The following is a 24,836-nucleotide window of genomic DNA, read 5'->3' as shown; positions in this document are numbered from 1 at the left end:
AAAAAAAAATTGTATGTATTAAATTCAATCTTCTCAACAGCCCTATGAGATATCTATCAATATTATGCTTATTCTACGGAGGAGAAGACTGAAGCACAGAGAGTTTAAATACGTTACCCAAGGTCACCCAGCTAGTTCTTGGCAGACCTGCCTCCAAAGCCTGTGCTTTTAGCCCTGGTAGTGGGCTGTTAATATGAACTCTGTGCAGGGATCAGGAAGGTGTGGGCCTTTACTTCCTCTTACAGAAGATGCAGGGGATAGGGAGAGAAGTACAGGAAAGGGGTCTTTGAGCACTTTTCAAAATTTCAACAACTCCACTGATGCTGTGTCCTGGGGCAGCTGTAGCGTAGGATGGCATTGCTCAGGGCTGGTAGGTGCTCACTGTCATGCTCCCAGCCATGGCCTGCCCCCAGAGGGTCTGGCCAGTTGCTGGTGATGTCTGATGGACAGTGGCTGGGTGGTGCAGGTATGCGTGATTGATTAGGACAATTGGAGGATGATATCTGTCTTAGGTCAGGTTTCCAAGAAACAGTGTCTAAGATGGGAATTATTGTGCAAGTGAGGGAGGGAAGCAAGCAGGGCAGAGGAGAATACTAGGCACAGATAAGGGCTCAGGAGAGTCTAGCCTTAGCCTGACCTCATGAGACAGTCTGGAGTGGGAACTGAGTTATCAGTCCTGGGGTAGGGTGGAGGGGCCATAAGGCACAGCCTCCTCAACCTGTCTGCATGGCAACTCCTATCCTTCCACAGAGAGCCTTGGAGAAGGTACAGAATGGGCCATTAGCAGCAGAGGGCTGAGTGCACCAGCGGGGCGAAGGCCCTGGATGGGCACCAACTGCATCTGCTACGACATCTACAGAGACAAGCAACATAAAAGGACGGCACCCTTGGTAGAGACCCTTGGTTGAAACATCTCTCAGGAACTTCCAGCGGACCTGGCTGGGTTTTAGCTCACAGAAAGCTCCAGAACGTCTTGAAAAGGCAGCCGGGTGGGGGTGGCAGAGCCCTGTGTCAGGCATGGAACTTGGTTCCAGTCCTCTTAAACCATGTGTAGAGTGTTCTGTTCTTACAGAGCCACTCTTATCAAACGTGGATGTTGCCACTGTCCAGGAGTTCACCTGCCCCCACTTTCTGCCTCTGTGTTCCAGAAGGGTATCTGTGACGTTCTTCGGATGTTTCCATGGGATTCCTGGGAACTGGGCTATTGGACGACTTGTTTTCTTGATTGACTTTCAATGTAGTACTTGATGAGCATGCATAATTTTTATAGACAATAAAATCATTGCACTTAAAAAAAATACAGTGGTGGCGGTGAGCGGGTGAAAAGAAAGAGTGAGGAGTATGGCAGGCGCCATGTTGCAATTTCTTCTGTGCGGTTTCCTTTGTGCCCTTAGAACTGTGAGCTCACCTCTCTGAGCTCTTTTCCTCACCACTTGTCAGGACTATCTAGTCCTGCCTTTCCATGAGAGACGGAGATGAAGTATGTGGGGCACCTGGCATAGGGCCTTCCTGCTGTGGTGTCATCATCACTAGTCTGACCACAGTCCCTGTGAAATCCTTCCTCCTGCAGGTGCTGGTGAAGAACATCCAGTTGGAGGATGGCAAGATGATCCCGGCCTCCCACTTCTTCCAGGGAGCAGCTGGTGATGCCCTTGAGCTGACAGAGGAGGAGCTGGTCACGGCAGAGGCCATGAGGGTAGGAGGCACCTGCGTGGCTGGGCTGCTGTCTGGTGGGGCAGGCTGGGCTCTGCACAAGTGTTTAGTGGATGGCATTCCCTGGAGTCGTGCTGCCTGCTGTCTGTGGATGAATGCAGTGCCTCAGGCACATTGTTGGGCTCTGAAGTGCTTTTCTGTCTTGAGACTTTCAGTGTTTCTCTGCTACTCCTTCCTCTGACACTGGGACCCTGGAATTTGGCAAACTGGGTTTGACTTCTCTAGGGACTCCTTGTCAACAGTGGGCAAATGAAACAGAAACTCCTGGAATAACTGAAAAGGCTGTTGCCTATTAAGGGCTTGGTTGAGATATGGTCCTATGATGAGAACTTGTGGACTGGAGCCTTCCAGAAAGGCTGCCTGATAGGAAGCATCATGGGCTGTGACCAGCACAGGTTTTGTGATCAGGCCGACTGGCTTCTAAGTGAACTTTGCCCTAGCATGAGGCCAAGAGATCCTTTCACCTTCCGAGACTCAGTCTCCTCAACCTAAAATTGGGCAAAGGGTCACTTCCCAGAACTCATTCCTGGCCATTTCTTCTCCCACTAACAGTCTCCCTCTTTCTGGGAGAATGTCTTATTGAATGGATGGCACTGGATGGGTTTTCATTCATTCATTTAATCATTCATTCAACTATTTATTTTAAAAAGATCTATTGGGCCCTATTAAGTGCCAGGCACTAGGCTGGATACCAGTACTGTAACAATGGACCATGCCCTTGTTCTCACGGAGCTTACAGTCTCATGGGGAAGGGAGCCAAGGAAACACCCAGCAAATGCACAAAATAAAACAGGATGATGCGTGAGAGGTGGCCTGAGGCTGAGAGACAATTTCAGAAGGAGTGGTCAGGGGAGGTCTCTCTAAGGAGGGGACATTGAGCTGAGACCTGAACTGAGAGGAAATGTCTGGAGCAATGAATGCCAAGGCCCTAATAGGGAAGAACATTCCTGGGTCTGAGGGGGCCACAAGGAGGGGTGGTGGCAGGGGGTCAGAGATAGAGCAAGCTGGAAGAAGGTGGCTGGTTGGTAGGGCTCGGCTGATGACTATGGTTGGACTACCCGCGCAAAGACAGGATCAGCAAGGGGGTTCATGAGATGTGTACCCTTGTCCAGTGGCACTGGGAAGTCCAGAGCATCCTTACTTGGAGGCTGAGCACCATGAATATCTGTCAAAAAGGCCTGATCCTCCAAAACACGTTTCTGAAGCAACTGCTCTGGCCCTGGCTCTGTGCCTGGCCCAGGGGTTACACGGACAGCTGGACAAATGGCCCTCTGGACTTACAGTCCAGTGGCGCTCAGATGGGAGGGGATTGTCTACCGTTAGAGCTGAACATTGAAGGAAATTTTTAAGCGCTGGGTTGAAATATGCTACTTGGAAATATCTACAACCAAGTCCTTCATTTGTAAAATAAACCCCACCTTAAAGGCTGTTGTGATTATTGAATGTGATAACGTATATGAAAAGGCTTTGTTTAGTGACTGGCACCTCTTAGACTCAATAAAAAAAAAAGCAGAAACTTCTAGAGGGTGCGCCTATGCAACCCGCCTCCAGAATAGCAATGTATTTGATTATTATGGCAAATCTTTGAAGTAGGTGCTGTTATCATCTTCCTTACACAGGGCAGGAAGCTGAGGCCCAGAGAAGTAGAGTTATAGCTGAGGATGGTGGTGCTGAGGCTGGACCTTGGTGGTCCCACTCTTAACCGACACACTTAGTCATCGTTATTTTGGTTGTGATTGTGATGGCTCCTCTCCTGGGCTGGGCTGGGCTTGGCAGTTTCAGAATCTGTGGTCTGGAGGCAAACAGAAAGGAGGGGCGTGGCCAGGAGCAGGAGAAGCAGCTGGTCTGGGGCTGTGGCAGTGTCCAGGGTTGGTAGTGAGGGCCCAGCCAGTGGTCGTAGCAGGGGTCAGTCTATCTCCATTTAGTGGATGCCCTCAAGTGAGTGCCCCCATGGGCTGAGAAGGTGCTGAACAACATATCACCCCTCATGCTTTCCTGGGCCGTGACAGTGCCATGGACAAGGAGTGTCCTTCATTCTCAGCACTTCTCTAAGCTCTACTTATATTCATGCAGGTCATCCTCCCCACCTTATCAGCCCCTCTACAAGTGAGGGAGTGGAGGTACGGAGGCCTGTGAGTGGCAGGGCTGGCATTTGGACGGGGGGCTGTGTGACTAGGGACCCACACAGTAACCAATCACCACACTGCCTCTCCAAGGATCCCTATGCATCCGCTGTGTGCCCAGGCTTCCTAGGGCCAGGCCAACAGCACTCACAAACATTGGGACCAAGCCCCAGTGCTGTGGAAGCCTGGGAAGGGACAGTCACTGCTCCCACGCCTCCACAAAGGCTTCAGGGAAGGCTCTTGCCTGCCGGTAGGGGCAGGAGAGGCAGGCAGCCCTCACAGATGGACAAGGAGCAGCTCAGCGTGGCTGCTGGGGGTCACAGTGAGGAGGACTAATGTTTGATCCCCTCCCAAGAGAAGAAGAACGAGGCCACGAAGAGGGCAGATTAAAATCACTGGAGAGGCTGGCCCTGTAATGAGCCTCAACCCAGTATCTTGTGCCTCCAGCCTGGCCCACAAAACCAGGCCAAGGAGTGCCCACAGCCTGGAGTGTGGTCAGAGAGGGGCCCAGGTCTGGCATCATTGGTGTTTGGGAGCTGGGGCCTTATGGGCTCCTCTCCTGATAGGCTGGCCAGGAGCCTACCCAGAGAACAGCTGTCCATCTCTGACCAGCTGAGTGGCCTTGTTGACTGGCAGGCAGGGCTGCAGGAGTCATGTCCATCAGAAGTGAGGGGTAGAGGGTAGCAGGGTGCTGACCATGAAGGCTTTACTGCCCTCCCTATGTCATTGTCTTTCCTAGCCCATAGGGTCTCTCCATAATCACAGGAAAGACAGATGACTTGCCTTGTTCACACGGAATTTGAGGTCTCAGCAAGGACAAGAACCAGCTGTCCTGAGCACCACCTCCTTTCCCTGCCTACCGCCCATGCCTGACCTCCATGTTGCCCATGTCCATCCCTCAGAACCACCCCAGCCCCTGCATTCCCTTCCCCACTACACCACACCTTGCCAGTGTCAGGCTTGGACAACCCAAGTGAAATCCATAGTGCTGTGTAGGTGCAGAGGCGGCTGTCCCAGGCCTGGTCATGCTCTGTGGTTGGTGTGGCCATCTTCCTGCTGCCCCTGGGACTCTATGGGGACATTAATTCATTATCCCAAAGAGGCTGTGGTCTCAGGGGAGGTGGGCCTGAGGACAGCAACCCCTGTGTTAGAGGCCTGAGCTGCTTCAATTGCCTGGGGAGGGCTCACTGCAGGACTGAAGGCCCTCCTGGGAGGGAGCGGTGTCATGGAATGGACAGAAGGAGCCTGCGTCTGCTCCAGGCCATGGGAGCGGTCAGATGGCCATTGTCACCTGCTGGAACACTGCCCGCCTCCCTGAGGAGCCTTGTCCTCATCAGACCTTGTTTTTCAGGGTGTCTGGCAGAGGATCCTTCCTAATGTCTTGAAGGTTGAGGACTCTACCGATTTCTTCAAGTCAGGGGCTGCGTCAGTGGATGTTGTGAGGTAAGGTCAAGAGCAGAGGCATCCTGCATCCTGTTCCAGTAACATATCATCAAAGAATAGAGTGGCGTAAGGCAGCCATTTTTTCTTGGTCAGGTATTGAGAGCCCAGCAGGGTGACTCTCTTGTTCCACATGCAGGTGGGCCTCAGCTGGGAAGACTCAGAGCTGGACTGGCTGGGCAAGAACATCCACTTTCAGGATGGCCTTTCTACCCCATGCCTGGCACTGAGCTGGGCTGTGTCCCAGTGTCTCTGTGGGCTGTACCAGGTGGCTCAGGGCTATGAGGGCCGGCAGGCATGGCAGCACACAAGGCAGATGCAGCCACGTTGAGCGTGGAAACTCACACAGCATCCCTCCCACTGTACCTGACTGGCTGAGGCAGTCACTGGCCAACTCACATTCCAGGGCAGGGGCTTAGACCCCACCTCTCCATGGAAGAATATCAAAGAATTTCCGGCTGTGTTGTTAAATGGCCACAAACCCCAAGGACTCCAGTGAAGGCAGAGCTGTGTGGGAAAAGGGGAACAGGCAAGTACAGTGTGAGGAGATGACACTAACCTCACAGTTGGCACCACTGAGATGTTGGGGGATGGGAGGAAAGGGAGCTGAGGGAGAAGAGAACATTAATTCCAATATTTTTAGAATCAAGGTACAATTTATGCACAGTGAACCACAGAGATTTTAAGTGACCAGTTTTGATAAGCTTTGACAAAGTATACACTTGTGTAACCCACACATCAATCAAACCACCCAGAAAGTTCCCTCCTGCCTCTTTCTAGTCAATTTCCCCACACCCCAAAGAAAAGCTATCACCATAGATCAGCTTTCCCTGTTCATGAACTTCATACAAATTGTCATTTATCAGTGATGAGTTCTAATTTGTATAAAGGGAAAGGTCTGTGCTAGAACATGTTTGCTTGTGACAGTAGCGTAAACTGGCTTAGGCAAAAAAAAAAAAAAAAAAAAGCCCACAGCTAGCTTTCTTCAGGAATGGCTGACTGCTTCAAGGGCTGAAATTAGTTCGTTAACACTCTCCCTACCTCTTGCCTCTGTGTTGACTTCATTTTTGGGTAGAATCTCTCCTCATGGTGACAATATGGCTGCACAGCAGCTCCAGTGTAATTTTTTATCTTTTCAGCATTCCTAGCAAAAAGATGGATTTGCTTTTCTTGTCAGTTTCAATTTAAGTCTTGGATTGGGATTTTATTGGCTCTAAGAGAGCCGTGTGCCTCAATAATAACCTATCACTGTGGCCAGAGATGCATACTCTGATTGGCCAAGCCAGTCATGTGCCCACCTTTGGCACCCATGGTTGAATCAACTATACTCAACCCACATCTACGGAAAGAGAGGAGAAGGTTGCTGCCTTAGAAAACGTGAATGGTATCAAGCTGGTCATGTGCTCACCTTTGGCACCCAGGGTTAAGCCAACTATAATCAACCCACATCTACGGAAAGAGAGGAGAAGGTTATTCCCCTGGAAAATGTGAAAGCTATCACCAGAAGCAGGGAACAGTCTCTGGGAAGGCAGAAACAAAGATGTCTACCGTGTATGGGAGCAACGTCTTTCTTGTGCTTCAGGAAGGCACACAAGCCAAACGAAGAAGGGAGATGTGTCGTTGATACTATCTCAGAGAAGATTCTTCACTGGCCTCCACATTTCCATGTCTTCAGTCGAGCTGAGAATGGTGGAGGGGCAAGATCGCTCAGAAGAGAAATGCGTAGGGTTAGATAAGGGAAAGGTACCCAGGTTAGTTGGTAAATAAAAGAAAAACCCACTGCCGTCGAGTCGATTCCGACTCATAGTTGGTAAATAGAATGTGTGAAATCCACTCCTTGTGAATGCAAGGGCATACCTACATGTTACCAAGATCTGTGGGGAAAAATGAGGAGGGGACTGATGTTCAGACTCTGACCCCACCAGACTGGGTAAGCCAAGAACAAAGCTGCGGTTGGACCAAGTAAAAACAAGTCTATCTGAGGCTGAATTGTGCAACTCTAAGGAAACTCTGGTGGCATAGTGATTAAGAGATACGGCTGCCAACCAAAAGGTCGGCAGTTCAAATCCACCAGGCACTCCTTGGAAACCCTATGGGGCAGTTCTACTCTGTCCTATAGGATTGCTATGAGTCAGAATAGACTCGACGGTAACGAGTTTTTCTTTGTTTGTTTTAAGCTCTCCTGACTGCAGGCCCCCCTCCTTATTTTCAAAAAAACCCAAAAACACCTAACAAGAAAACCTATTTATAAGGGATGAGCAGTTAAGGAAACCAACAAAGATGTTAAGACATCATGAGCCTAGCAATAGCTGGAAGCCAACGTCTGAAGGGGCAAGAGGAGCAACATACTAGAACCCGAAGGTGTGGTTATAGCTGTGGTAGCTATTGAAGAGGGCTGAAGGATAGAAGCTGTGGCAGTAGGTGTGGGGACACAGGCCTGCCAGCCCATGGCTCAGCAGGGATAAAGCAAGAGAATAAATACCCTAATCCTCGTCTCCTTACCCTCCAATGTTCTACCAAAGTCTCCTATTGACCAAATGCAACCACGAGAAAGACTGATTGATGAAGTCCACAAAATCCAGCCTCCACGGACACAGAAAAAAAAAAAAGACACAGAGTGGGATGAAAAAGGATGGAGAAGGGATATGAAGAGGCAAAGGGAGAACATTCATCTCTCTAGAGAGCCGAACTGCGACCAGGCCTATAAAAAAACTCCCTGGGTATTCTTGTGCCTCAGATGGAGAGTTAAGAATTAGGAGATCAATCCCTGAGTGAATACTGTTAACAAAAGCTACAGAGTAATGGATGGATATGAGATCTGCACAAGTCTTGCTGGCGTGTTTTGGCCCTGCCCTTGGCCCTTGGACCATTCAACACTACTCCAGATGAGTGGATGTATAGCCAACCAACCAGTCCCTTCTGGGAGTACAAGAAAGCTGGGAGGGATAGGAATACAACGGACTACAAAATCAGGATGAAGCTTTGTGGGAGGCTGGAGTTTTCAGCCCATGCAACGAGATAAAATATAGCAAAAGCCAATGTAAGGACCTTTTTGGAGCTCAGAAAAACCAAACTGTGCTAGAAGTGGAGGATGGGAGAATGAGGCTCATGGGAAAAGACACCAGGCTTTGTGTGAACAAGGCACATGGTATGAGGTCACGCGTTCCCTTGTGTCTTCAGCAAATATTTACAGAGGACCTCCTATAGGCGAGGCATTATGCTAGCATTGAGGAGACAGCAGGGAACAAATCACATACAACTCCTGGCCTGTTAGCGCTTTGGGGGGAGAAAGTATTCACAATAACAATTTTAAAAGTAAGCTTGTGATCATTATTATTGTTATTACTATTATTATTTGGATTGTCTCATTTACTTATCACAAAATAGTAGAGGACTATTATACTTAGGGAAACCCTGGTGATGTAGTGGTTAAGAGATACCGCTGCTAACCAAAGGGTCGGCAGTTCGAATCTGCCAGGTGCTCTTTGGAAACTCTATGGGGCAGTTCTACTCTGTCCGATAGGGTCGCTATGAGTCAAAATCAACTCAATGGCACTGGGTTTGGTTTTGGATTATACTTGAGAAGGTCACTTAGTGGTGCAAACAGTTTGCAATCAACTGCTAATCTAAAGATTGGCAGTTTGAATGTACCCAGTGGTACTGTGGAAGAAAAGTCCTAGTGATCTGCTTCTGCGAAAATTAAACCTGTTGTTGTCAAGTCGATTCTGACTCATAGCGACCCTATAAGTCAGAGTAGAACTGCCAAGTCTTTAAACCTTTATGGAAGCACACTGCCACATCTTTCTCCCACGGAACAGATTGTGGGTTTGAATTGCTGGTGTTTTGTTTAGCAGCTGAGCACTTAACCACTGTGCCACCAGGGCTCCCCCATTAAAATTATAGCCAAGAAAAACCTATGAAACAGTTCTACTCTGTAACATATGGAGTCACTATGAATTGGAATCAACTTGATGGCAACTAACAACAACAACATTATTTTAAATAAACTTTTACAATAGTTTTAGATTTCCAGAAAAGTTGTGGCGATAGTACAGAGAGTTTCCATATATCCCACACCCAGTCTCCCCCAATATTAACACCCTACATTATAGCATGGTACATTTGTCACAATCAATGAACCAATATTGATACATTATTATTACCTACAGTCCATCCATACTTTATTCAGATTTCCTTAGTTTTTGCCTAATATCCTTTTTCTGTCCCAGGATCTCATCCAGGATACTGCATTACATTTAGGTTCCTCACGGCCATGACAGTTTCTCGGACTTTTCTTGTTATTGATGACTTTGACAGCTTTAAGGAGGACTGGTAGTTATTTTGTAGAATGTTTCCTTGGGGCTTGTCTGATATTTTTCTCACTATTAGACTGGGGTAATATATCTTGGGGGGGAAGACCACAGAGGTAAAGTGCCATTCTCATTATATCATATTAAGGATACATACTGTCAATAGGACTTATCACTACTGATGTTGACCTTGATCACCTGGTGAGATAGTGTTTGTCAGGCTTCTCCACTATAAAGTTATTATTTTTCCCCCCGGACTCTTCGGAAGGAATCACAATGTGTTGCCCATATTTAAGGAATGGGGAGTTATGTTCTACCTCCTTGAAGGGGGAATATCTACATAAACTATTTGGAATTCTTCTGCATGGGATATTTGTCTATTCTCCACATTTATTTATATCACTATGAACTCATGGGTATTTATTTTGCACTTTGGGTTATAATCCATACTACATTATTTATTTTATTGCTCAAATGTCCCATCTTTGGCCATTGAGAGAGGGCTCTTTCAGTTGGCTCTTGTGTCCCTGTGACATACCCCCACCATTGTGGTTTTGTTCTTTGGACACTTCCTTATTTTCCAGCACTACAAGATGCTCTGGGCACATCTTGTATATATTTTCTGCCCCAGCCCTAGATTGAGCCATTTCTCTAAGAAGTCCTGGTTTCCTTTATTGGAAGAATGGTTTTAGAAGACAAGATCTGGGTGCTGGGTGTGCCCATTGCCACTGGTGTGTCATTACTTCTAGGGCCTCTCAGCTGACAAAGCACAGAAATAATATATATGTGTGTATACTAACCCATGTATACACACATATCTCATTACTTGTATATTTATCTATCTGTATCTATGAACATGAGCATGCTGGGAGTCTCTAAGACCCCTACCAGGTTGGATGATTCCCTAGAACTCACAGAACTTACCATGTAGTTTTACTGATGACTAACATTTATTATAGTGAAAGGATACAAAAAAAAAAAAATCAGTAAAGGGAGACGGCATGTAGTTGAATTCTAGAGGCAATCAGGCACAAGTTCCAAGAGTCTCTCCCCGTGGTGTCACACAGGATGCACTTCATTCCAACAATGAGTTGTGACAACACACTGTAAGGTGTTATCTGCCAGGAAATCTCTTTAGAGACTCAGAGTCCAGGATTTTTACAGGGGGCTAATCATGTACGCTCTCTTTGCAGAGAATAATGCCAAAATCCCAGACCCCTAGAAGGAAAGCAGTGTTCATCATAAGCCACGTCTGCACCAACACTCTAGGCATAGTGAGCCACCCTTCTCAGTCTGGGAAGTTTTACATCAGCTTAGGGAACCAGTCAAGTTCCCATACATCAGCTCAGGGCCAACCTTGCAAGCAGGCCTTTCTATGGAGATCAGTGTCAGGCCTGCTGTGTGAGCGCTTTCTGCACCGTGAGTTCATACTAGCGTTCCCAATTCTAATCCAGCAGGACCCGTATTCTTTAATAGCTATATTGAGGTATAATTGACCTGCAGTAAACTGTATATCTATATATAATGCATACAATTTGACAGGTGTTAATATATATATACGTGTCTTTATATATGAAACCATGAAACCATCACCACAATCAAGAGAATGCACACATCCATCACCCTCCAAAGTTTCCTTGCACCTGTTTATAATCTTTCCCTTCCATCCCTTCCTGACTCTTACCCCAGGCAACCACTCTTCTGCTCTGTCACTATGGATTAGTTTTCATTTACCAGAATTTTATATAAATGGAATCACATAATATATACTTTCTATTGACTGGTTTCTTCTACCAAGCATAACTATTTTGAGATTTCTCCACGTCTTCTTATTACTGAGCTGTATTTCATTGTATGCCTAGACAACAACTTTCTTATCCATTCACCTGTTGATGCATGTTTGGGTTGATTTCCATTTTGGGGCTATTATGAATAAGGCTGCTATGAACATTCATATAAAAATCTTGGTGTAGACATAGGCCTATTTCTCTTGCATAAATATCTAGGAATGAAGTGGGGAGTACATGTTTAGCATTTAAAGAAACTGCCAAAATGCTTTCCAAAGTGGTTGTACCATTTTACACCCCCACCAACAGCATATGAGAAATCTAGTTGCTCTGTATCTTCACCAGTATTTGGCATGGTTTGGCTTTTTAATTTGGGCTTCAACACAGCAACAATCGTGAGGATGGTGCAAATCTGGGCAGTGTTCCACTCTGTTGTACATAGGGTCGCTACGAGTTGGAACCAGCTCGATGGCACCTAACAACAACAAGTAGTGATGTTGAGCATCTTTTTATATGCTTATTTGCTATCCCTATTTCTTCTTCTGTGAATTTTTTCTCTATTTTTAATTGGGTTGTTTGTTTTCCTAGAATTGAGTTTTGAAAGTTCTTTATCTTTTCTGAATAAAAATCCTTTATCAAATATGTGATTTGCAAATATTTTCTCCCAATCCTGGCTTGCCTTTTCATTTTTTTTTTTAACAGTGGCTTTTGAGTATTATTAATATTCCATTAATTATTCTTATTAATAGTTGGATTGTCTCATTTACTCATCACAAAATAATAGAGGACCATGATTGGTCACATCTAACAGATAAAGAAACTAAGGCTCAGAGGAGTTAGTCTCTTGCCCAAGGTCACAAATTAGTTCCACAACTGGAGCTAGAACTTGAAATCGGGGCCTCTGAGTCTACAGTCTGGGCCTTCACCCCAATTCTAGGCTAACCTCCAAGCTTGGGATGCTGGGATGCAGGTCTGGCTGGGCAAATGTGTTTGGAGCTACTCTTCTGCCACAAGAATGATGTGGGTCTTCGGAGGCTCTTTTCATGCTCCCCCTTTTTCATCCTCTCTCCTCCAGACTGGTGGAGGAAGTGAAGGAGCTGTGTGATGGCCTGGAATTAGAAAATGAAGACGTTTACATGGCGACCACCTTTGGGGACTTCATCCAGTTATTAGTGAGAAAGCTTCGAGGGGAAGACGACAACAACGAGCAAGTCATTGACTACGTGAGTCCTGGGCTCCTTCCATGTGGGACGTGACCCTGCAGACCCTTCTTGCATTTCTATCTGTGGATCCACAGTGACACATGGGGGAGACTGAATGTCCAGGAATCCAGGGCCCCATGAACCCACGCTTAGTGTCCCCAGGTCTCCATGGCAACACAGGGTAGCCTGTGGAAGCCAAGATAGTCAGGCAAACTCTGAAGAGGAAATTGCTGTCCCATGCTCAGTGCACGGCTCAAATTCTGAGTCCCAAGACACGGGGCCAGAGCATTAAAAAGAGGCTTTTAATGCCCAAAAAGAAAAACAGATTATCCTATACATTCAACTTGTATATACAGAAGCGTGAAGAAGTAATTGCAAATTTGTTTTTTAGAGAAACTTTTTACCTGGGGTATATTGGGGAAACCCTGGTGGCGTTGTGGTCAAGTGCTACGGCTGCTAACCAAGAGGTCGGCAGTTCGAATCCACCAGGTGCTCCTTGGAAACTCTATCGGGCGGTTCTCCTCTGTCCTATAGGGTCCCTATGAGTCGGGATCAACTCAATGGCAGTGGGTTTGGTTTTGGTTTGGGGGTATATTGGTAGGCTGCTAACCGCCATAGGAATTAGCTTTGGTGTTGCTCGTTTGGCTGGTAATTGGGAGCAAAAACTGGTGGAGCAGGTACAGCTGGTCAGGGTGGACCCTAAGTTGGTCTTAGAACTTGGGCAAATGATCAATGAACACATTTCGGCAGGGGAAACAGGTTCCCAGAGGTTCCTGCATTCAGCATGAACTTGTTTTGGTGGAACCAACCTTACTTCCTGTTCCTAACATGGAACTCAGTAGCCAAGGGAGTGCCGTGGGGTTATACCATGCCTGGGGGCTTATAGGGGCCTCACCATCTAGATGAGACTTACTGGCACTGCTGTGTGCCTGGCACTGCTACCTTGAAGGTGTTAATGCCTTGATCCTCACTGCACCTCTGTGAGGGGGCGGGGTAACCAGCCTGGGTAACTCACACAGTGAGTGAGCCGCAGAGTTAGGGTCCAGCTCAGGCAGTGTTTGCTTCCCAGCACAGCTCCTCACTATCTTTCCCACTGCCCCTCAGCAGCTCCCCAGGCCACAGGGGTTGCAGGGCCCTGGATTCACCAAAGAAGTCCTTGAGGAGGCATTAGGGGCCTTGCTCCCTGGCCATCTCGACTGTGCATATGTGTGTGTGTGTGCACGCCTAGGTGCAGGTCTGTGTGTTTGAACCTAGGTGTGTTCCTGCTATGAGTTCACATGTGTGCCTGTGTGTGAGGGGTTGTGCATCCATCTGTGTGTGCTTCTTGCTTCCTGCATGCTTAGCGTTGGTCACCTAGGCCCATTTGTGATGAGTCTTTCTTCCAGGTGGAAAAGTCGGTGAATAAGCTGAACCTCCAAATGCCCCACCAGCTTTTCATTGGGGGGAAGTTTGTGGATGCTGAGGATGCTAAGACTTACGACACTATCAACCCTACAGATGGAAGTGTGAGTGCAGGCCTCAGGCTTCTCCTCCTCCCCTGCCTCCAGCGGGCCTTGGCTCAGAAACCTCTGCTTTGACTTACGCCTTTGACATGGACACAAGAGGATTTCAATGAGTCTCCGACCCTCCTGGACCCTCACACAGTGCCCCCCACTGCCGACACCACTACAGAAATGACGGAGAGAGAAGATAAGGGAAGGGAGGGCGAGAGGGCTTTTAAAGGGTCTTGAGCCTGCTTCAGAGACTGAGGACAGAGTTAAAACCCCCAAAGGAAGAAATGATGGCCATCCCCCCACACCCATACACACCTCACAATAACCCAGCATAAGCCCACCCTACCTTTAGAAAGTCCTTCCTTGAGTAGACTCCAATGTCTTTCAAACTTCCTCGACTGTGACCCTTGCTATTTTACCTCACGACCCAGCACATACATTCACGTTCATACATACCTATCTGAGACAAAAGTTTCAGGAAACAAAACTTACTCTTACAGATACATACTGATATTTCTGCATCCTAGCTGAGCCTAGCCTAGCCTAGCCTATCATGTCATCCAGGGTCATGGCAGAAAACAGATGGCACGCTCAAAATGGGTAACTTGAGGGGAGTGTAAAGAAATGACTGTTGAGACAAAGGTATGGAGAGGGTTTAGGGGAACAAACCAGGAAGGTGCAGTACCCTCAGGCCTATGACAGCAGGGAGCTGTTACCACCTGTAGGTCTGAAGGGGCAGCTGGAGGAAGCAACCACTAGAACCCAGTGACAGTAGCCGTGTGGTGAGGGCTGCCCACAGGTGCCGGCTGGTCGGGGTCTATGGGGGTGAGGTTCAGCCTCTTGCTGGCAGCCAGCAAGGGGGTGCTGTAGAATCAGCGCCTTGACCTTCCTTTGGCCCAGTCCTATTGAAGCCCATGGGTGCCATGCATGTGGGGAAGAGGGTGGAGAGTGGATCCATGAGCCCAGCACACTGGTCTAGATGCCCTTGAATCTCTAGTCTGCCTTAAGAAAAAATATCAGCTGAGACTCACTAAGTTAATGGGCTCCACTGTCAGTTTGAATAACACTAAGTGGATCCTAAGCCTTTCGCTGCAGCCTGAGTCTGTTCAGGCCTCAGGGAGAAGGTGAGGAGAGGGTCACCGTTCAGTAGAAACACAAACAAACATTTTCTAAGCCCCCTTGGTTGAGGAAGCTGTCCCTGCTGCCTCTCACCAGCCCACCTACGTGCCCCCGGGGCCCCCTGACTCAAGGCCTGGCAGGAGGGGGTGTGTCACTGTCTGCTCCTTGCAGGTCATCTGCCAAGTATCCCTGGCCCAGGTTGCGGATGTTGACAAGGCAGTGGCTGTCGCGAAGGACGCCTTTGAGAATGGGTTGTGGGGAAAGATCAATGCTCGGGATCGGGGGCGGCTTCTGTACAGGTAAGAGCCCAACACCCCTCTGTCAGCTGTCTCCACCTTTCAGCTTGATGTGAGGCTGCAGAGGGGCAGGAAGGCCCAGGGCTGCCCAACAGACCAGCCAGGGGACTCCCAGCTGAGCAGATTGACTTTGGCTGGGAGGTCATAAAAGTGGGAGGGATTTTTCACCAGACAGGATGGTAGGGGCAGGTGCTCCAGCTTAGGGCTCAGCCTAAGCGAAGGTGTTAAAAAAAAAAAAAAAGCGAAGGTGTTAGGAGGTTCAAAAGTGAGGGTGGGAGGTTAATACAGCTCCTATGTGCAAACCCAGTCAGGCCAAGCTCCTTAACTTAGGACAAGGCAGCATGCAGTCTCCTGCAAGCAAAAGGCAGGGAAGGCAAGAATGGAATTGGTCCCAGCATTGCCAAACCCCTCTGGAAGTACTCTGCCTGTCTCCTCCTGTCTCTCTGCTTGTAACTGCTCAAATGGCTCTTTTCACGTGGGTAGAAATAAGGTCTCACATTTTCCTTTTTTTTTTTTATTTTATAACCAGGGAGGTAGGGCGTTCGTACCTTAGTTTTGGTGTGACAGTCTTAGGGAAGGATTCGTGATAGCTCAGGCCCACAGGGCAGGAGTGGAGCTCAGAGGATAGATGCTACTTTCTTAGATCCACATGGTCCCATTGGTGGGAGGAGCAGTTGCCCAAAAAGGTGGAGTGATGTTTCCAGAAGAAGGGAGAATGCTAGGCAAGTAAACCAATTACTGTTCCCGCAAAGCCACATGAGCAGTTTAGGAAACTGGAATTCTATCTTCTGGCTGACAGGGAGCACGGAGGGCTGGAGCCAGGTTGTGATGTATCATCTGGTGAGAGAGGCCTGCCTCTGCTTTGCAGTCAGAGTGGCTTTTCTCTCTATTCCAGAGGCGGAAACACCAGGGCAGCCCCAGTAGCAGAACCAGAGAGGGGCCTGTATATTTTCACAAGGATGAGAGGTCAGAGGGGCCTGGGGCAGGCAAGAGCTTGGAGGTCGAGCTTCTCCAGGCTGCCAAAGTTCAAGTTTGTTTCAAGACCTCTTAGAAAATCCATCAATTTAGGAAGCCACTGGGTAATGACAGAGTGTCCCTAGAATTCCTGGATCTTTGGGCCACCCTTTAGGCAGGATTGGGTACTTGCAGGCCCTGGAGCAGTGACTCACAGGGTAGACTTTGTGCTGGCCCAGAGGAGTGACTTTGTTTGAATTAGAAAAGGTGTTCTTTCCTCAAGACGCTCTACTGCCATCTGATGGATTGTGTCATAATAACTAGTAACCTGAGATGGTAGTGAGGGCAATTGCGCCCCGGCAGAGCTGTAGTGGATACCTCTACTGGGTGAATGTCAAGATCCAGAGGAGATGTCCTTAATGACCTAGGTCTGTCCTGGGCTCACTCCTCATCTGCTTAGATGAGGCAGGCACATCCCTGGCTCTGTAGTGGCTCAGCAAGAGAGGCTGGGCAGAGCTGCAAGGGAGGGATCAGGAAAGGAAATAGACTGATCTGGGAGCACTCCTGGTTCAACCAGCACAGTAGAGCTGTTACAGGTATAAGACATCCTGCAACTGTGAGTAAAGCAGGGAGGAAAGAGCCAGAAGGGAGAGTTAGAGAAAGCACTAACTGGCCCTCCTGAAGCCCTAGTGGGCAAGATAAAGCTTGCAACGGAATCCAGGAAGCCAGTCATATCCAGCTGCCAGGTGAGACCACCAAGACGAGCTAGTGGGACAGCCTGTGGAAAGACTCTGTTCAGAAGATTTCTGTGGGTCACAGTCAAGACTCTGGGGCACTGTTGGTCAGTAGGGCCGACAGTCAGAAAGAAGAACTGGACATGGACAGGGAGAGAGTGAGGACATGCTGGAACGCTTCCCAAATCTGTCCCCAAAGACTATCAGAGAGTAAACAACTGCTGCTTCACTTCTTCTGCCTCCCAAATTCTGTGTGGCTCCACTTTGGGTCGTCTCTGCCCTGGCCCTGTACAGGGAAAGGGGCTCTGGGAAACAGATCCAGTTTAACCAGGTTGACAGTGGAACAACCCAGCACAGCTCCCCTCTGCGCCTCCGTAATGGTGTACTCCAGTGATCCTTCTTAGTCCATGTGTCCTAGGAGTTGGGTTATAACATGGTCATATCACATGAACTTGACATGTTCTCAAGGAAGTTTGTCCTTGTAGCAGATGAAGCTCTCTTCCTGAAAAGGCAATGATGTTTTGCTTTGATGATCTGATATTTAACTTTTGCATTTTCTACCTAGAGAGTGGCCCTGGTCACTTCACTCTCTGAGGCCACCGCAAGGCTCCACTACTATTTGCTTGTGCTCCTTCAGTCAACATTTTCATTCAACACCTTTTTATTTTGTGCTCACCCTGGGCCCAGCATTTCCTGGGTGCTGGAGAGACCAAGCTGAGTAGAGAACCAGCTCCAGTCTCTGTGCTATGGAGCTTCTGTTCCAGTGGGAGAAAAAAAAGAGGCAACTGTAAATTACATAGACGCTAAAGCGAATGTCAAATTACAAACTGTGCTGAGGTTTGCAGGAAGGCAGTAGTTGCAATCAGAGGACACCACAGTGAGATATGATTGGTCTGGGGGTGGGTAGGATTAGGGCTGGCTTCCTTGAAGAAGTGACCATTAAGTCCATGTCTAAAGGAGGCACAGAAAGTCAGGAGGACAGATGGACATGTGGGGAGAGTGGTCCAGGCAGAGAGAGCAGCACAGCAAGGTCCGAGGTGGGAAGAGCCTCATGTATTGAGGAACTCAATGAGGCCAACATGGCCAGCAAGGAGGAAGGTGTTGGAAACCGTGCCCAAGAATGAGATGGGGCAAGGCCTCAGGCTGTGTGGATCAGACGAGGAGTTGAGACTACATCCTGAGCATTGTGGGCAGCGTTGAAGGGTCTTGATGGAATTGGTGCAGGAGAGGACAGGACTGGATCCGGGAGATCCCTCTGGTTGCTGTATGGAGAAGGGCAAATGGTGGGAAATGCACAAGAGGCTTTGGCCTTGGCCTCATCTCTGGACCTAGTTTCCCTGTATGCAAAATGGAGGAATTCCTCTAGATCCATGGTTCTCTACCTTTCTCCATCTGCCCGGCCCCTCAGGGATAACTGTTTCCATCAGTAAGGATGTTACAGAATCACAAGCTGCCCACACAGCATGCCCCAGGGTGGCCCATGGGCGTGGTTGGCCTGGCAGGATCCTGGGAAGGCAACTGGATGTCAGTAAATGCTCAAAGTGGGCCACCTAGATATGCTCTCCCTTATCATTCCTCCCGTTATGAGAGGGTTCCCTCTCCACCTCTGGAGACACCACATTGAGAGTGTGCTCCCTAGATTAAGCTGTGGGTTTGGTTGGTGCTTGGGAAGGAGACGTGCTTTGCCCTAGTTAAAGCTGTACAGAGACAGGAAGCGCAGCGTCTTGGGGGTGAGCTCCTTGTTGCAGAGGTGAATGACACTTCTGTAGGATCATTGAAAAAGGATACTATAAAGTAGTCCATCCACAAATGTTCAGGGAAGGAAGAAGGGAAAGAGAGGACAGGAGGGAAGTGAATGTGATTAGTCCCATTTGAGGAAAGGTCAGCACGTCAGCGTGTGGCAGAACTGGGACAGAGGGCAGTGCTGACTCCTTGAAGAATGGACCTTGAGAGAAGGTCAGGCTATGCTGCTGAGTCCAACTCCTGCCCCTCCGCCCTCGGCTAGGTTGGCGGATCTCATGGAGCAGCACCAGGAGGAGTTGGCCACCATCGAGGCTCTGGACGCAGGTGCCGTCTACACACTGGCCCTGAAGACCCACGTGGGCATGTCCATCCAGACCTTCCGCTACTTTGCTGGCTGGTGTGACAAGATTCAGGTGGAGCCCATCTTCTTCCACTGTTGGGGAGCCGTGCAGTAGGGTTAGGCCCTCTGGAGGGGAGACTCCAAAGGGCAGTGTATGAGTTTCCCACTACTTCTGTTCAAATTACCACACACTGGGGCTTAATACACCACCCATTTATTAGCTCACAGTCCTATAGGTCGGTACTCTGGGCAGGTTTGAAGGGCTCTATGATGGGATATCACAAGGGCAAAATCAAGGTGTCGGCCACCAGGCTCTTATGTAGAGACTCAGGGAAACAGTCTGCTTCCAAGCTCATTCAGGTATTGGTGGTGTTCAGTCCCATATGGTTGTAGGACTGAGGTTCCAGTTCTTCACTTGCCATTGGCCCAGGTCTCTCTCTTTCCAGTCCTTGCACGTGAACACTCCCTTTTGAAGCTAGCAATAGAATATTGCTATTGGGCTTTGAGTCTCTCTGACTTTCTCTTCTACCACCAACCAGAGAAAACTCAGCTTTTAAAGAGGCTCAAGCAATTATGTTAATCCCACCCACATCATCTCCCCACCTTAAGGTCAACTGTGCCATATACATAGCATCACCAGGTGTGATATCTCTTCATATTCCCAGGTTCCAGAGATTAGGGTGTGGGATCCTGGGGCCATTTTTAGAATTTTGCCTACTGTAGGCAGTGATGGATAAACCCTTACTCAGGGAGACCCACCACTCCAGGACTCACTGTGTCCCTGACAGACCTGTGGTCTGGGGGCTCCTCTTCTCCCACATGGGGGGCTGAGGAGGTGCAGGAGCATCATGGCAAAGAGGGAGGTGGCTACCCAGTGCTCCTTCTCATCCTGCTGGACCCCCAGCACTTCCAGCAAGGCTGGCCTCTACCTTGGACCTCCTTAGCCAGCAGGGCTGCTTACAGCTTCAGCGGCAGCTCTGCCTACTTGTGCCCCACCTCCCTGCACCCTTTTCTGCCCAAATCTTAAAGCTAGGGGGCTTTTCAATACCAGGCCCTGCTTCCTGACTAAGGGATCCATCTGCCAGGATCAAAGGGAAGCAGGCACTTTGCTCCCCCTGGCTGCACACTCTGCCATCTCCAAACTCCTCAGGATTTCCACTGCCATACAAAAGCTGGGCGCCTTTGGTCTCCTTCCCGCCTGGGTAGCGAATCAGGACACAAACAAGATCCTGCTCCTCCCTGGGCCCCAAGCAGAGGGAGCTGGCTGCCTAGTTGCAGGGGAGGTGGGGGACTTCAGCCCCACCCCAAGGACACCTCTGTGCTTTTTCCAGGGTTCCACCATCCCCATCAGCCAGGCCAGACCCAACCGCAACCTGACTTTCACTAAGAAGGAGCCTATTGGGTGAGTCACTGCTGCGGGCCAGAGCAGCTGCTCCCTGTGTTCTCCCTGCACCATGGGTGGAGTCCACACAAGCCTGGAGGCGCTCCTAATGCCTCCGTTCTGTGTATTCATTCAATGGCTGTTTATTTACCAGCTACTGAGTGACAGGCACTTCAGAGGCACAGCAGGGGACAAAGCTGATGAAAGTTTCTATCCTTGGGAACTTACATCCTAGCAGATAAAAATAGCTTTCGCTTCTTAAGTGCTTGCCCAGTGTCAGGGACTGTGTTAGCCACTTTGTAAGTATAATTTAGTCCTCACAACAACCCTGTATCAGTCAGGGCCATGATATTCCAGGGGATTGGACAGCGGGCATACCTCAAAAAAATTTATCTGAAAAGAGTATAGTGATCACTGCACATAAAAATAAAGAGCTCCTAGAAATCAACAAGGAAAAAAAAAAACCAGCAAAGAAACAGGCAAAGGCCATAAGCAGGCACCAAATACAGGAGAAGCGCAGATGTCCCATACATATAAGGGATGGCCATCTTTCCAGGGACAGGGAAACAAAACTAAAGCCAGCTGTGAAAGGCCCTATTCACCCATCAGACGGGCCCCAGATGAAAAGGTCGCTGTTATTAAGTGGCTGAAATGGCAGAGAGTAATGCGCCTCACACGTCTCGTGGGCATGTGGTCAGATGCCTCCAGTGACGGCCCAATCTCTTAAAAGTCCCCACAAGGCAGTGGCTGTGTGGTGACACGCATATGTGCACATGGAGTGGGCCCGAGAGCTTCCGTGGCTGCTTTGCCTGGCACAGGGCAGCAAACGGGAACACCCAGTGCTTAGCTCTGCTGCTGTCCACACTGTGATCCAGACAAAGGAATGAGGTGGGGCACTGTGTCCCCGAGAGAAATCGCTGAGTGAGGAGAGCACTGCAAGATGGCCCCAACAATCCTGTCCTATGTTCCACCTTCAGGAGACACGTAAGCAAACCCAGAGGAAAAGGTCTGCTAGGGGTGACCTCTGGAGAGGGAGGGGAGTCCCCGGGACAGAGGTCCAGCCACTAGGTCAGCAGGGATCTTACATCCCAGTGGACAGTGGTCAAATGCACCCTCCACTTCTCTGTAACGCTGAGTGGCTTATAAGGAGGATGTGTTCATACCTGTATCATTAAAAAAAAAACTACAAATGAGCAAGCCACGCCCTTGAAGAAGGACTTGCTGGTGTGGGAAATTCCTCCTCTGGCGAGTGTGGGCTGTGGACGAAGGAAAACCTTAACCCACAGGGAGGAGACAGGCTGAACACCGAGGACATTACCTCTAGAGCAGTCTTCTGAACTGGGGCTACCTTCTCTCTGGGGACATCTGGCAATGTCTGCAGACACTTTTGATTCTCACAGCTGGGAGGGGGTGCTACAGGACAGCCCGCCCCTCCTCCCCCCGCTACAAAAACTTCTCCAGCCCCCAAATGCCAACAGTTCCGAGGTTGAGAACCTGCTCTAGAGTGGTATGCCTGGAGACCCTCCCTCACACCCAGGCTCGAGAGGGGCTGGGCAGGACAACAGGATGGACCCTGGCCCACCTTGGGCCACCAGCCAGAGCCAGTTGGAATGCCAGGTCCCTGACAGGAGCGTCCATTCCCATCAAACTGATGAGAGACCTACAGGGAGGGCTGGACACGTGCCCGGGGCACACGACCAGTAGTCAAGGGTAAGGCAGGTGCTCCCTGCTCCGTCCTAACACATTGGGTCTGTCCTTGTCCCTAGCACCTCACACAGACCAGTGCTCACCCAAAAGCTGGGGTGCAGGGCAGTTCCCGACTGTGCAGCATGGTGAGCAGGCTGAGAGTCTGGAAACACTTGTCTCTGCTCAGGGACCTCAGAGGTCTGGGCCTCCTCACAGCAGGGGTCGCCCCTATTCCGGGGCATGACTTCCAGCTCCTCCCTTCCTTGGGCCTGTGGGTAACTAAAAAAAGTAGTTCCCTCCTCACTGGGTTCTCCTAATGAACGAGAGCGAGCGAGGTAATGCGAGTTAGGTGTGTGGAATAAGGAGGGCTGTGAAAGAGGCAGGAGGGTAAGGCTGCTGAAGCCAGGCTGGCCTGAGCTATGGGGCTGAGGAAGAACCCAGAGGCCAGACCTGACCAGGACCCTGGTCCACCCAGCCCTCAGAGCCTCCCAGCGCATCTACAGTGAAACAAACCCCTTCAAGGCCCCAGGGATTGGGCCCTACTGCTCCCGGACTGCTGCAGCCACTCTGGCCTTTGATTCGTCCTGTACATATTCTTCTCTCAGCTGGCAGCCCTCCCCTGGAACTCTCAGGGCTAGCACCTAGTCACTGGGGTCTCAGCTGTAGTGTCTCCCCTCACAGGGCCTGTGTTGGCCCAGCAGGGCATTTTCCGTTCTACCATATCCTTTTGTCCTCTGCATGACCCAAGCTGCCAGGTATTCTCCTGCTGTCTCCCCGGGGCTTAGAAAGCTCTCGGCACATGCCAAGAGTCCCATAAATAAGTCGCGTGAGGGAGTGACAGCTCCCTGGTGTCTACTGTCTTCTCCCGTCAAAATGCATGAGGACACAGGTATGACACAGCGCCTCGCGGGAGGGTCCTGAGCCCTGCCCTCTCAGCTGCAGACTGCCCGGTTGGCCTCTGTTGCCCTTTCACGTACTCCTTCCTGAGCCTGTACCAGGCGGTGTCTCTCCCGCTCAGTGCGGAGGACACCCCTGGCTGCAGGCCAGTTCATGGCTGAGCAGGATGGAGCAACTTGATCCTAGCTCGATCCCCTGGAGAGCCAGAGCTGCAAGGTTTCTGACCAAGAAGAGCCCCTGAGAACAGATGTGGCAGTGAGGCTAAGGAGTAAGGAAAGCAATTCTCATAACAGCCTAGCCAAAAACAAAGTTGCCACTGAACGGATTCTGATTTATGGTGACCCCACATGCGTCAGAGTAGAGCTGTGCTCCCTAGGGTTTCCAGTGGCTGATTTTTAGACATTGATTACCAGGCCTTTCTTCTGAGGCACCTCTGGGCTGACTGGAACCTCCAGCCTTTTGATTAGCATCAGTGCACCTTAACCATTTGCATAACCCAGAGACTCCCATGGCAGCCTGGCCAGGGTTTATTCCTCCGGTCCCTGTATCTCATACCCTCCCGGGCCTGGACCCTGTGCCAGGGCAAGCTCCACAGATCCAGGTGGCTCAGACCCTGCCCCACGTTGGTGGGATGCCTCTGAAACATTTTCTCTCTGAAGCCCCCTATGCCCATCCCCCTCAACTCCACTGCTCTGGGAGCATCAGGGCCTTCACTTTCAGCTGCCTGTGCTCTGCTCCTGTTGCCAGTCCTGTCCCTTATGGGTCTGCTGGGTGGTTATGGGGGCATGGGAGGGCGGCTTTCTTCAGACCCTTTGGTGGCTCCTCATGGCTCCCAGGGTAACGTGCAAGTGCCCAGGCTGTCCCTCCTGCCAACAGGATCAGTCTGTGACTTCCCTGCCGGCCTCATCTCTCCCACCTGGCTGTGATGCTTCAAAGTGCTCCTCCTTGCCCTTGGGTCTTTGCACATGATCTTCCCACTGCCTGGACCCAGCTAAGAACTCATCTTTTTAGGAAACATCTGATGATGATGATGATGTTGAAAGCAATAGCATACTCCATGACTAGCTCCCGTGCGCGTTATCTCATTTAATTGTCCAAACAATCTTACAGATAGCTACTTGTATCGTCCCATTCTGTAAGGGTTAGGGAAATGCAGGACCACACAGGATCAAGCCACACAGGTTTAACCATTAGATCCCCCCACGCCCCAGGACCTTGATGGGGCCTCTCTTCTACTCCATAGTGCTCTGAGTAGGAGGCCCACAGGGCCCAGCCAGAAGCTGCCTCTGGGACCAGGGGGTGGTGCTGGAAGACTGGGTGCCTCTCTCATTGCAAAGCAGAGCCAGCCGGATCCACCTTCCGAGCTGACTCCATCCATTCTCCTCTCCGCATGAGTGGCCCCTGGCCTAACCTCAGGAGGACCCCTGCCAGGCTGGCCTGGCCAGTCGATATAACCCTGGACCCTCTCCCAAGCCCTCACCCATGCCAACCTACTGCTCATTCTCCCTCATCTTGCTTGGTGCAGCACCAACCAAGCCGCACCCTGAGACAGGTCTCACCAACTCTGTGAGAAAATGCCTGTTCAATGACCCATGCCATCATGTCCTACTAGGACAGG

At 49.8% G+C, this 24,836-nt stretch overlaps 1 protein-coding gene across 2 annotated transcripts in view; it reads left to right on the top strand.

Moving 5' to 3' along the window:
• Positions 1-24,836, top strand: part of ALDH1L1 (aldehyde dehydrogenase 1 family member L1) — a 53,618-nt gene that overhangs the window by 9,392 nt on the left and 19,390 nt on the right. For both annotated transcript variants that reach the window (XM_010589915.3, XM_003409723.4), the window contains 7 exons: positions 1,571-1,696; positions 5,188-5,279; positions 12,449-12,596; positions 13,961-14,080; positions 15,359-15,486; positions 19,177-19,327; positions 20,586-20,656. In XM_010589915.3, the coding sequence (XP_010588217.1) occupies positions 1,571-1,696; positions 5,188-5,279; positions 12,449-12,596; positions 13,961-14,080; positions 15,359-15,486; positions 19,177-19,327; positions 20,586-20,656 (836 nt within the window). The remainder of the gene's footprint in view (positions 1-1,570; positions 1,697-5,187; positions 5,280-12,448; positions 12,597-13,960; positions 14,081-15,358; positions 15,487-19,176; positions 19,328-20,585; positions 20,657-24,836) is intronic.

This window comes from Loxodonta africana, chromosome 22 (assembly GCF_030014295.1).
Source record: "Loxodonta africana isolate mLoxAfr1 chromosome 22, mLoxAfr1.hap2, whole genome shotgun sequence".
Taxonomy (NCBI): Eukaryota; Metazoa; Chordata; class Mammalia; order Proboscidea; family Elephantidae; genus Loxodonta; species Loxodonta africana.
Note: the sequence above shows the minus strand (reverse complement) of the source record. Positions and strands in the feature narration are given on the sequence as shown.